Raw genomic sequence first — 11748 nt, 5'->3', positions numbered from 1 at the left:
TGCAAACTTCCAAGTTGGAGGGGAAGGGCATATTCCACACTTGTTGGGGTTTTATGAGTTTTGTCAAAAAAGGTCCTGAAAGCAAAGTTAACTTCAGATAAAGTCTCTGGTTGACTTGGTAAACATTCGAGCACGACAAGAAAGCAGAGCCCCGAGACTTGATCCGATGGCCAAGGGAGGTAAGAGAAGACACGCCGTGTGGATGAAAATGTTCACCAGCAGCAAATACCGTACTGCCACCCTGTGCAACCATAAGCTATGTTGATGGACCTTGACACAGCCTCAAATACAGCACATGATTGGCCCAGCAACTGGCGTATTCTGTGACTTGAGGTTTTATTTAAGGCACAGTTGGCCGTGGGGTCCAAACAAGGAGTAACACGCGCTTCAAGTCCAGCTAGACAAGCCGAACTGTTACCCCCTTCTCAAAACAAATACCCCCACACGAAATCACCGGGCCGAAGACTGACCAGGTTCAGTCACATGTCGGGTGCCTGGGTTATATTACTTTTGGGGGGTTTTCCCTTCGCGGCGCAGCAATTGTATGCGCTTGCATACAGTGAGTGACTGGTCGGTCCCCCGCGTCGGCTGTCATTTTGCTCAGCCCTACCGCGTCGGCGCGTTTATGATCCCGGGGTCCCCACGTCAGCCGTCATCAAGAGGCAACACATCTCCCATGCATCTCACAAGAGACTGCCCCAAACTACTGTCACCAGACTGTACGGCATGCTACCGGATCCTTCCAGGGTATCAGTCTTCCAGGATATCGACGACTTTGACGACAACCTGGATGGAAAGTTTGATAACGAAAACCAAACAAAATGAATGAGAAAGCAACTTCGCCAAAACTCAAAAGAGAAGACAGAAATCAGCAAAGCCTCAAGATAACAGCCAAGACATTCGGCCAGCACCCGGACAGAAAGAAGAACCAGGCACTTGGGTCATGGTTTAGCTCAAGTTGAGCCTCGAACACTTGCCAGAACCCACCGCCGAGTTCCCTGAACCCGTCGCCTCTCAACATGGATTTCATGTCAAAAGCAGCCGGCATGGGGAAAACCACCGCAATGTGCACCACGCTGCTGCAAGCCATCGACCGCTACATCGTTGGAACCAAGACCGCTTCCGTTGCAGTCTGCGAGTTCCACAGCACCATCCGTACGCTCGACTACTCGATCGTCGAAATATCCAAGCTTCTGCACCAGCGCGGCCCCGAAGTCCTACCCTTTGAGCGTAAACACCATGAGCACATCCAAAACATTGTTAACTCGTGCACGTGTACGCTCGAGAGTCTGGAGACGAAGCTCCACGATGGCCAGCGGCAGCAGGACGAGGAGGCCGCCCTCGAAACAGGGGGGATTGACTTTGATCTGGCTTTGGAGTCCAGTACAATCAGACAGCTGACAAGCCTTATAAAAAGCTACAATAACGTTCTGCAGCTGAGTATGATAACGCTGAGTCTCACAGTGACTTGGGCTGCAGAAGGAAGCCAGGGAGAGATTAGGAAAATGGTACGGCAGTTGGCCGATTCTATGCCACAACTGCGTCTCAAAAGACCGGGTGTGCAGCCAAACTCCCCATTTCTCATCGATATGAACGACGGGATGACCAAGGTCAACATTTCGATACCTCACGAGGTTCGAGCTTGGAGGCTTTCGGCTGAAAAGGTTGCTGCCGCAGTGAGCTTGTACGAACCCGATCAAATGTCGCAATTCGGCTTCGATAGCGCCATTCAATACAGTAATGATGGCCTTCGGGAGATCAGCCCAAGCGACAGTGGTGTTGATCTCGTCTTCGACGAGGAACCCAAGAAAAGTCCATCTGCAAAGGCACCAGAGTCCCGGTATGGTAACTGCGGCTATGCATGCCCTCACCTTTTGCAGGCTCGATTTGAACAAGACCAAAAAGCGGTCGCTCACTTGGTTTCTTATGGGCTTTTCGTCGAGGCTTCGAGGTTTCAGCGTAAATGCATCGACTATAAAATGTCTTTGGCCAACCTCGGTGAGGTACCAACTCCCAGGGCTGAGCTCGCAGGCATGCAGGAGGATCTGGCTGAGATTCTGCTCAAGACTGGGACGCGAGATGGCGAGATTGAAGCTATCGAGATCATTAGAGGGTTGCTGGCTGACGATGATAGAGAGCCGACTGAAGCCCTGGACCAGCACAGACGTTGTCGCCTATACCACAGACTTGGAAGCATATACATGCTGTCGTCTCCGAGCAAACATGACCAGTCAGAACGACTGAAGCTGGCAAGGAATTTCCTCACGCTCGCCTTCGATGGTAGGAGAGAGATGTATCCCATTCCGCGAGACCTAGTCCTCGAGTCTGGCGACCTTTTGGTTAGAGTAATGCATCTCGAACGGGACTTTGAGTCGGCGAGAGGTTACATGGAGTGGATACGGCAAGAGCTTCGGCCCGACCTATCAACTCCAATTTCATATAAACAACAACGGAAGCGCCTTCGGAGGCAAGCACAAAGCAGCGTCGAGGCGGTTGCCGAGGACTTTCAAGCCGATGAAGAAGATAGCCAGGAGCTTGTGAACGCATGCATGTGGTCACAGAGCAAAGGCTTCGACATCGACGCTGTAGACTTTGATTTCGCGAGTTGCAGCGCCTCTCGGGGAACTTCTCCACTACACATGGCGGTACTTGAGGAAAAACTAGGAATAATCGGACCCATGTTAACGTGTGCTTCGAGTCTAGAGCACCGCGACTCCAACCACATGACGCCCTTGCTCCTGGCGTGCCACACACGTAACCATAAGGTTGTCCACATTCTTCTGGAAAGCGAGGCGTGCTTCATTGATGCTGATGGGTCAGTTGTATCCGACTACCGTGGAAAGTCTGCGTTGCACTTGTGCCAAGACAAGAAGGGAGGTGTACGTGTCGCCAAACTACTGGTGCAGCACGCACAACGGCTGGTCTGCTCATTGCAACCCAAGGAATTGACAACAACAGCGGGCTCCCGCGCCGATGTCCAGCTGCTTCAGGCAGTGGAGCACGCCGGGAAGTCGGCACTTTCCCTGGCGGTCGAGAACGGAAACGAAGAGATGGTCCAATTCTTGTTGGAAGCCGGGGCCTGCCCAAATCTACTTGACAACCACGGCAAAACGGCACTGTACGTGGCCTGTGAGCGAGGAGACGAGCGAATTGTGAGGCAGTTGCTCTTGCCGAAGAACGGCTCTGCCGACCCAAATGCCCCGGGGCCGGGCCAATGCACGCCGCTGATGGCCGCGTTGGAAAACGGGCCCAGCATTGCGGTCAAGATGGCTCTTGCTCGAATGTTGCTAAAGGCTGGAGCAGATCCAAGTAGAGCCGATGGGGACGGGCGAACGGCTCTCACGGTTGCCAAGCAGTCGAGCTTCAGTTCCCAACTAGTAAGAATGATGCAGAGGCAGCGGCTATGGTGAGTCGAGTCGAGCCATCGCTGCGGCCAAAGTCGAACTCGTGTGACGAGAAGATCTTAAATGGCAGGTTGGCATGGACCGGGTGTAGGCAACAGGGTAAAATCCGGACCAAGGTTTGATAAAATGAATCAGATTCTGGCGCGCTTCGTGGTAAGACTCGGCACGGCTGGTGTGATCATCATGTATTTTTGTCGATTCTTGCTTGGTCTCTCTGTTCCGTCATTTCTGAATGAGGAATTTGTTTTAACCGGTTCTGCAAATGGAAGCAATCTGTGTTTGACCTGAAGATATGGATTTGTATGAGTACATATTATATGTGAGGACCTAGACGTCAATGAATGCCGAGGGAGTGGTGTCAGATTCTTGGAATCTTTCAATTACGGATTGAGCGAGCGGTCAATTACCAGGCAGGACCAATTATATTACTCCTTCCCATCTTTCCATTGTTGGACACTTTGTACCAATAATTAGACACCGGTCACGTGTCCACAGGAAGCGGGTGACAACTGAAACAAGGCTGAGTCACGTGGCTGTGCTGACCTAACCAACGGTCCCAGCTCTATGTCCTTGGCGAAGCTGGAGAAGGTGAACAACAAGTCGCCAGTTGAGCTCCAGTGTCAAGTCAGCAGTACGCGATCGCCAGGGAAGAAAAGGGAATAAAATACAGAAAATAAACAAAAAAGAGATCGATATTTTTCATCACCAGTATCTATCCGTCAAGTCACACAGCATACCGTCTTTGACACATTCATTTACTCAAGGTTAGTTAGAGCATCAACCGCTCCTTTCAATGTCGGCAGCTTGGAGGTCGCCCCACCCGGAGCCCAATCTGGCTCGCGTCTGCAAGGCCGGCCAGGCCAACTGGAGTCAGCCATCCAATCCGCAGCAGCGCAGCACAGCAGCACAGTACAGTCTAGCCAGGCAGGCTTTTTGCTCCGATCGCAATCCTAAGCCCAAATCCTACCCCGTGGCTAGATTGACTACCTACACACAAGAACTCACTGCCTTGCGTTGTCTTGAGTTCCCTTGTCTCGCTGCAACATCGAGACAAAAAATCAATAAACTCGACTTGCTAACCCACCATTGGCTGAATCGCCCGACACAGAACTTGCACGCTCGCACACCCAAATCTCAACAACTTGACGCACTGCGGCAGGTGAGCGAAAGGACACACCACCTCCGCTTTCGAAACCCCAGGCGCACCAAAGCCCATCTAGACCGCGTCGACTGATCCTCTGGATCTTTCCGCCCTCGAACCAAGACGGCTAGCAGTCACCCAGCTAGCCGCTCCGACAAGCGAGTCTTTCGTTGATGGAGCGCCTCTGAAGCCGACAACCCACGACCGCGGGTCTGAGCAACGTGCGCAGGAGCCGAGCCGATCCTGGACTTGCGAACAACCGTCCCTCCCTCTTCGCGCGCATCCCCGTCCATGTCGAACGATCCGAGCCCATGCTTCCCCGTCGCCAACAATCCTTTCGTTTTAGAGAAAGATTTGCTACTTATGCGGATTGAAGCTCGCGTCTTCGCTCGAACTGGCGCAAACCATCTCCATCATCTCACCCGCCTCCCCTCCCGCCAGGGCTCAGCTGTTGCTCCACATCCCAACATCAATCCTACCTAGATGGCCGGCGGGCCTAGGTATCAGCAGCAGTCGACTGGGCCAATATTTTATCAGCAAAACGCGCCGAACTCGACTATACAAAACGCCCACATCTTGCAATCTCTCCTTAACCACTTCGTCGCCTCACTCCCGCCATCGCCGACACGATCCCCAAACCGTACCGGCTCCCCGAGCCAGACGCCTCAAGGCATGTACAACCACAATCAACAGCAGGGGCACAACCCTCGGCTGAACAACAACCAGCCAGGCCGGGGGATGCCGATGCACTATAACTTCCAGCAACAATCGGCCCTCCAACACCAGTCCCACGCCCAGCACCATCCGAGTCTCCAGCAGGAGCACTCGGGTCAATCGAATAACTCTGGCGCTATAGGACACCATTCTAACTATTCTAGCGGTATCCTGGCCACTGCGAGCCCGTTCTCGGCCAACCTGCCTAATGGCCACAACTCGGTAACGAGGGGCGGCCAGGCACAGCCCATCACAGAACACTGGGCTGAGCAGTTGCGCCTGCACGAGTTGTCCAAGCGAGCCCACGCTACTATGCACGATGAGGGGCAACCGCATTACTACGCCAGAACAAAGGCCAGTGACAACAGGGTCGCGCCCTCAGCCGCCGGTGCCGATGGGACTGCTGCCGAGGGGGAAACGGAAGATAGGAGACGGCCAGTCCCTGCAAAACCACAAGAAAAGCAGTTGTGGAAGAACTTGGACTTGAGCGGGCAGCAGATCAGGAGCCTCTCTATGAGCCTGTTCAAGTACAAGTTCTTGCAGGAATTATACATCTGCTCAAACAGGCTCGACACATTGACTCCAGCCATCGGCGAACTGCGTCAACTACGCATCCTCGACGCATCGCACAACATGCTCAAAGACCTGCCCCCGGAGATTGGCATGTGCACATCGCTGAAGCAGCTGCTTCTTTTCAACAACCAGATACACACACTCCCGCATGAGGTGGGGTCCTTACATCATTTGGAACAGCTTGGAATTGAAGGCAACCCGTTAGACCCCGAAATCATGAGCGTGATCAAGGAAAAGGGTACAGCCGTGCTCATCAAGGATTTGCTTGAGAAACAACCTGGTAAGTCCCTCTTGTTCCTCGTCTGGAATCGATCAACGTATACAACGTTGTAGTAGTTGCTGATTTGTTCGTTTTTTTGCGCTACAGTCCCCATGCCTCCCATGCCCCGGAAGCCGATAACGATACAAGAAGATGTCTCTTCAGCCCTAGAACGGATAAAGGTGTTTTCTTGGAACATTCTTTGCGAGCGATATGCGACCGAGAACATGTACGGCTACACCCCATCGGGGGCATTACAGTGGGAGTACCGTAGGAGGAAGATCTACCAAGAAATCGAAGAGCGTGACGCAGACTTCCTGTGTCTGCAGGAGGTCACAACGGAAGCTTTCCGGGAGGACTTCAGCCCCGAGCTGGCAAAGCTAGACTACAAGGGCATACACTTCCCCCGTACCAAGGCTAAGCTCATGAGCGACAGGCAAAGTCTGCAGGTTGACGGTTGCGCAATCTTCTACAAGAACAGCAAGTTCATCCTGCTCGACAAGCAAGTGATTGAACCTCAGAGCATTGCCATCAATAGAGCCGACATGAAATCCCAGACCGATATCTTCAATCGTGTCATGCCAAAAGACAATATCGCGGTGCTGGGATTCTTCGAGAGCCGAAGGACGGGCGCCAGGATGATAGTTGCAAACGCACATTTGGCGTGGGAGGGTACACTGGCCGATGTCAAAATCGTCCAGACGGCCATCATCATGGAACAGATCACAAAGTACGCGGCCAAATACACCAACTGGCCTGCTTGTGCAGACAAGAAGATGATTCGACTCCCCAGCTCGGACGAAGCCGACACCAAAGACGAGGTGCTCGTCGAGCCGGCGCCGTCCCAAGAGTATCGCAACAACACGGACATTCCGTTGTTTGTATGTGGTGACTACAATTCCACCTCGGAAAGCGGTGTCGTGGAGTTGCTGTCCAAGGGCCGTTTGGCACCTGACCACCCAGAGCTGGCAGGCCACGAGTACGGCATCTTCACGCGCGATGGCATCGAGCACCCATTCAGCCTCCGGTCTGCGTACGTACACCTTGCCAACACGCCGGACGACCTTCCCTTCACCAATTATGTGCCCGACTTTGCCAATGTCATTGATTACATCTGGTACTCGTCCAACAACCTCGAGGTGGTGGAGCTGCTCGGGCCGCCAGACTTGCAACACCTCAAGCGTGTGCCTGGTTTCCCCAATTACCACTTCCCGGCCGACCACATTCAGATCATGGCAGAGTTTGTCATCAAGGCAAGGAAGGACAAGAAGGGCGGCGGCGGTGGACAAGGATCATCGGGGGCGTAGTGGCGTCGTTGATGTGCTTTTTGCTCACTGGTCGACCCCTCGCTCCCCGCCCTTTTCGATTCGTATCATGTTGCGTATTGACGTTTTGCTTGTCTGGGTTTATCGTTTCGTTTCGTTTTCTTTCTGTCTTTATGCGTTTTGTATGTTTTTCTCTTTTTTCGCTATCAAGTCTCGATTTTTTTTTTTCGTTTTTTTTTCGTCCCATTTTCGTTTTTGGATCTGGTCTTATAAGGAAAGGAAGGAAAGGAAAAAGAAAAAGGGCGGCTCTCACAGCAAACGTCTACTTGTAGGTAGCTTTTGTCCGGTCTGTTTCTTTTCTTGGTTTCCCGTCTCTGTGGGGGAGTCCATTTTCGCTGTGTCAAGCGTTTTCATTGTCGAGAAACTCTCCATGCTCCCCCAAATCCAGTCCAAAGGATAATGAAAGATGAACAAAAAGAGAAAAGAGAAGAAGAAAAAAGAGAAAAGGAATTCAAATAAAACCGACTCTTTCGTATGCTTGTTTTGGGGGTAGGAGTAACTTTGTCTGCCCCGTAACCTTGACTTGCAAAAGAGGGAGTTTTCTTACATGTCTTTTTGGTGATCCAATATATCGTGGGGATATCGAGAGGTAGTGTATGCAAAGGCGGGTTAATTTCTTTGTTCACTTTTTTCTACTTTTTTCTTCTGTTCTTTTTTGGTATACACTTTTTACCACTCTTTCGCTCATGATCCGTCTGTGGGTGGTTTTTGTGGCAGGAGCTTGGGAGATGGCCAAGGGCAATCCTCGGCCGCCCCTTGAGGTCCGTTTTCGGGGCCTGCCGCCTGGGAATTCCTTCTCGACACCCTGAGAACGTGCAGCGGAAGAGTCGTGCGGATGGGATACAGATTAGGAGAGTCGGGGGTGTGGTTTGTCAAGGAAATTCACCGGTAGTTACTGACGAAAAGGGTGCTGGATTTTTATCTTTTGTTTGCCGATTAAGAAACACAAAACAATATACAGAAATCCCCGTAGGCGGGGAAACACACAAAGGCCTTCATACTCCCAAAAAAAAAACATGGCAACCCTGGTTTTGTTCAACGTCTCGGGTCTTGTTCCTCCGCGCCCTTACGTCGTGTTCTGCTCTCGTATATATGATGAGTTGCCACCCCCAGTTATCGAGCCCGTCCCGCCTCCGAGACTTCCAGATACCACTAAGCGGAGATCATGCTGTTCTTGATGTTATTTATTATTCGTTTTACAGGCATCATGCTCATTTGGGAACTTATATGGGGGAGGTTCGCAACCTGACTCCGGGGCCCCGGACTAGACCCATTTCCGAGTTTTGTCCGGCCGGATGTCGACCAAGCAAGATCCCTGGAATTGGTATGAAAAAAAATCAGAAAAGAATAGACAACGACTCCAGACAGCTTATATGTAGTCACGTGTCTCCCTGGGGGTGTACCCCCCTCCATAGCAGGGTATATTCCAGACAATAACGCCCAGTCCCTTGGCCTATATCAAGCCGTTGATTAGGTAGGGTAGTATATTATGACACTTGCTGTTCTTTCTTGTAGGGATAAACGTATATCCAATCATGGGAAGAATTCTCAGAAAACCCGCAAGCACACCGGCTGCATTACCATCATTTTGGCGGCGAATAAGAGAGATTGGAAATTACGCTTTCTTGTTGCAGAAAGCAGCAAATTTAGTGGACAACTCTAAAGCCCGATCCCGTTATATGGGGACTAACGGGATGGGCCAACTCGCAGAGGATGGAGTCTAAGCGCAGGGCAGATCAGAATTCAGCCGACGAGGATATAGTAGGAAACCGAAAGAAAAACGGGTTAGAATTCTGGGGAACCCGTCGATTCCGTATAGCCAGAATGCAATAGAGCGAGGCTCAAGAAACAAGGTCGTCATGTCGGTCGTTTCTAGCCGCCATTAATATGGTCAATCCCTTGGCGTTGAAATCATTCTTGATCCAAGCAAGCGACGAACCTGATTTGGGTGTATTGAACCAAATTGGGATAGACCAATGGAGCATCTTCGACAGTGTTCTTCTAGCATCATCTGTTGAGCCCCAGTCCGGCAAGGACGTTGGCCAGCGAGTGGGCTTGGAACAGGCCACCATCTATACATGCCAAGATGCATACTCCCAAACCCCAGTGCGGAAGTAAAACACCTGACCCAGGAATTCACCAACAAAATTGGAAGCGTATTCACGGCGTGTTCATCACAAGCATCAAATAGGAGAAAGTGCATGTGGGTGTATGAACCCCTGCTGGGTGCCGCAGTGTGTAAGAAGCTTCTACGCAACCGGTGAGGCGGGTAAACGCGGGTAAAATCTCCCATCCAAGCCTGGAATGGTCTTTTACATAGTAAGGAAACCCCCCCTCCTCTACAAAATGAGACCGAGTGTTGGCCATATTGTTCAGCCTTAAGTGGGAACGCATCTCCTATACGCATTTGTCATTCTCTTTGGGGGGCTTGATCGTGTGCCTAGCGAGTTGTCCGGGAGGAGCAACCATCGTTTAACTGCAGTGCCTCCTCCTTATTTTCCCAGATCTGTCTCGGTCTCCTTCGAGACGTGAGACCAAGGTTTGCCAGGGACAAACTGGCTTGATGCAAGACGCAAATAAATGCTGTGCCAAACCTCGTAATGTAGTAGTAAGGCTGACAAAATCCTTTTCTTTCTTTTCTTTGTTCTTTGCTTGTGGGAGGCAAAACTTGCCATTTCCAGATCTGGAGGCTTCGTCGTGTAGCACCGGGGTCGTCAAATTACGGAAGCAAAGCTGATCCGTGGGTTTGGTGTGGACAAATAATTAACATTAGCCGTTTCGTGTCGACCATCACCTTTTCCCGATTTATGTCATAGCCCGGTTCAATTCGAGTTTCTCTTTTTTTTTCGCCCAGAACCGAGATTCTGTCGCGTTCAAACCCCGAGAAAATGCAAAGACGCCAAGGATGGTGCCGCCAGATGTTTATTCGCTTATCTTGGTCGGTTTTTGACGAGGAACGGAAGGTTGCAGTGGTCAGAGACATCACAACCGCATTCAGCATCAAAACCAATCCCATACGATACAGCTCCTGCTCAACAAAGAGAAAGACATTACAGTATGCAGTGTTGCAGATTATGGGCCCTGCCGATACGCTGTGATTCGTGTAGGGCTTCCAAGAGACCAAGGTCTAGGCATGAGCCAAGCACGCGCTGCTGTGGCACGGCCATGTCGGGAAGGATACCTCGGGATGTGTAGCATCGTTCGGGTGCGGGGAAACACAAAGCTGGGGGGCCATGCGGGACTCACATGTATCCTTCATCTCAGGAAGGCAGCGCAATATATATGATAACATTGCTTGATCAAATAGTTTTTTGACAACTATATAAGCAAAGAAATATACCTGTATGTTGTCGAACAGCCAAAATCAGCCCCTGACAAGAAAACAGTCCCCTTCAAAAGGGTTGATTTGGCTGAACTTCTCAAGGTTGTTTTGGTTTGTTGGATGTCCGGGGCAAATCCCCACAACAACGATGCCTCCTCGGGAGGATCAGAGACAAACAACCAATAAGATCAAGAAAACGGCCGGACGGATGCTCGAGCTAGGGTCTTGCCTCTCGGTCACACCCCAACAGCAAGCACACTTACCATCCAAGTCCGAGGTAGCGGTTAGACGTGTCCTGTCTCGCAGGCCCCATGTCCTATTCGTTCCAGCTCGCCTTTACTCTTGGGGGGTTAGGCTAGATCGGGGCAAGTTTGGAATGTATGAAGAGGGCAACTATTTCTCGAGGGTGAGTCGTGGAGGGAGGGTGTTCTCGCACACATAAGGGGTGCTGTTTCGCCGAGCTGATGCAATTCGGACTGGTCCTTCAGCTGAACCGCTTCTTCAACAGGCAAGCCAGATTTGTTTTTGGCTCATACTATACCGAACGTCGGCCCATGACATATTTGTCGATCTTTTAATGAATAGACCAGAGCAAAACAGCACACCTACCAAGTTATAACCAGCATACAAGTCGCAACCAAGTCGGCCAAGTTGCATAGACGTTCCTTCTGTTCTTTCTTCCGAGAAGCAAACACGAACGAAGGCAAGCCCACGTAATTGGAAACTTTTTGAAGAGGACCTCAAAAGGCTCAAACAAGAAAACGACAGTGGCTACGTTTGGCGCCCGCCGCACTGGTGCCTGAGCAGGTCGCATTATCGCAAGCGAGGACAAGGATGATTTCAGGGGCGACGGAGCCATCGAGTCGAACGAAAACGATACTGAAAGAGGCCTGAAGAATCCATTTGCGATTCAGAACAGACGTCTATCAAATCCTGAAGCTGACAAACGACGAGCTGCCAAGGTAAAATTGTCAAGTTTGGAGGGAATGCACGGAAAACTCATCCCAACA

The 11748-nt window shown here is 51.2% G+C and overlaps 5 protein-coding genes across 5 annotated transcripts; all 5 read left to right on the top strand.

Annotated features, from left to right (window-relative positions):
* Positions 1–1019: 1019 nt before the first annotated feature.
* MGG_13021 (uncharacterized protein) lies at positions 1020–3410 on the top strand (the record flags this gene model as incomplete). Its single annotated transcript, XM_003710157.1, has 1 exon — positions 1020–3410. The coding sequence occupies one exon, from the start codon at positions 1020–1022 to the stop codon at positions 3408–3410; it is 2391 nt and encodes a 796-aa protein (XP_003710205.1).
* A 589-nt stretch (positions 3411–3999) lies between these two features.
* MGG_16338 (uncharacterized protein) lies at positions 4000–4550 on the top strand (the record flags this gene model as incomplete). The annotated part of the gene is made up of 2 exons (XM_003710156.2): positions 4000–4168; positions 4513–4550. Coding segments are annotated over 2 exons (207 nt in total), but the record flags the coding sequence as incomplete, so codon positions are not given.
* Positions 4551–5028: 478 nt separating this feature from the next.
* MGG_13020 (glucose-repressible alcohol dehydrogenase transcriptional effector) lies at positions 5029–7398 on the top strand (the record flags this gene model as incomplete). The annotated part of the gene is made up of 2 exons (XM_003710155.1): positions 5029–6112; positions 6200–7398. The coding sequence occupies 2 exons, from the start codon at positions 5029–5031 to the stop codon at positions 7396–7398; spliced, it is 2283 nt and encodes a 760-aa protein (XP_003710203.1).
* Positions 7399–8102: 704 nt separating this feature from the next.
* Positions 8103–9140, top strand: MGG_16337 (uncharacterized protein; the record flags this gene model as incomplete). The annotated part of the gene is made up of 4 exons (XM_003710154.1): positions 8103–8177; positions 8378–8385; positions 8619–8740; positions 8932–9140. 4 exons carry the CDS (start codon positions 8103–8105, stop codon positions 9138–9140), a joined length of 414 nt encoding a protein of 137 aa, XP_003710202.1.
* A 1746-nt stretch (positions 9141–10886) lies between these two features.
* Positions 10887–11455, top strand: MGG_16336 (uncharacterized protein; the record flags this gene model as incomplete). The annotated part of the gene is made up of 2 exons (XM_003710153.1): positions 10887–11144; positions 11339–11455. 2 exons carry the CDS (start codon positions 10887–10889, stop codon positions 11453–11455), a joined length of 375 nt encoding a protein of 124 aa, XP_003710201.1.
* Positions 11456–11748: the final 293 nt, after the last annotated feature.

Source organism: Pyricularia oryzae, chromosome 1, assembly GCF_000002495.2.
Source record: "Pyricularia oryzae 70-15 chromosome 1, whole genome shotgun sequence".
In the NCBI taxonomy this organism is placed as follows: domain Eukaryota; kingdom Fungi; phylum Ascomycota; class Sordariomycetes; order Magnaporthales; family Pyriculariaceae; genus Pyricularia; species Pyricularia oryzae.
The sequence above is the reverse complement of the archived record's forward strand: the minus strand, read 5'-3'. Positions and strand labels throughout refer to the sequence as shown.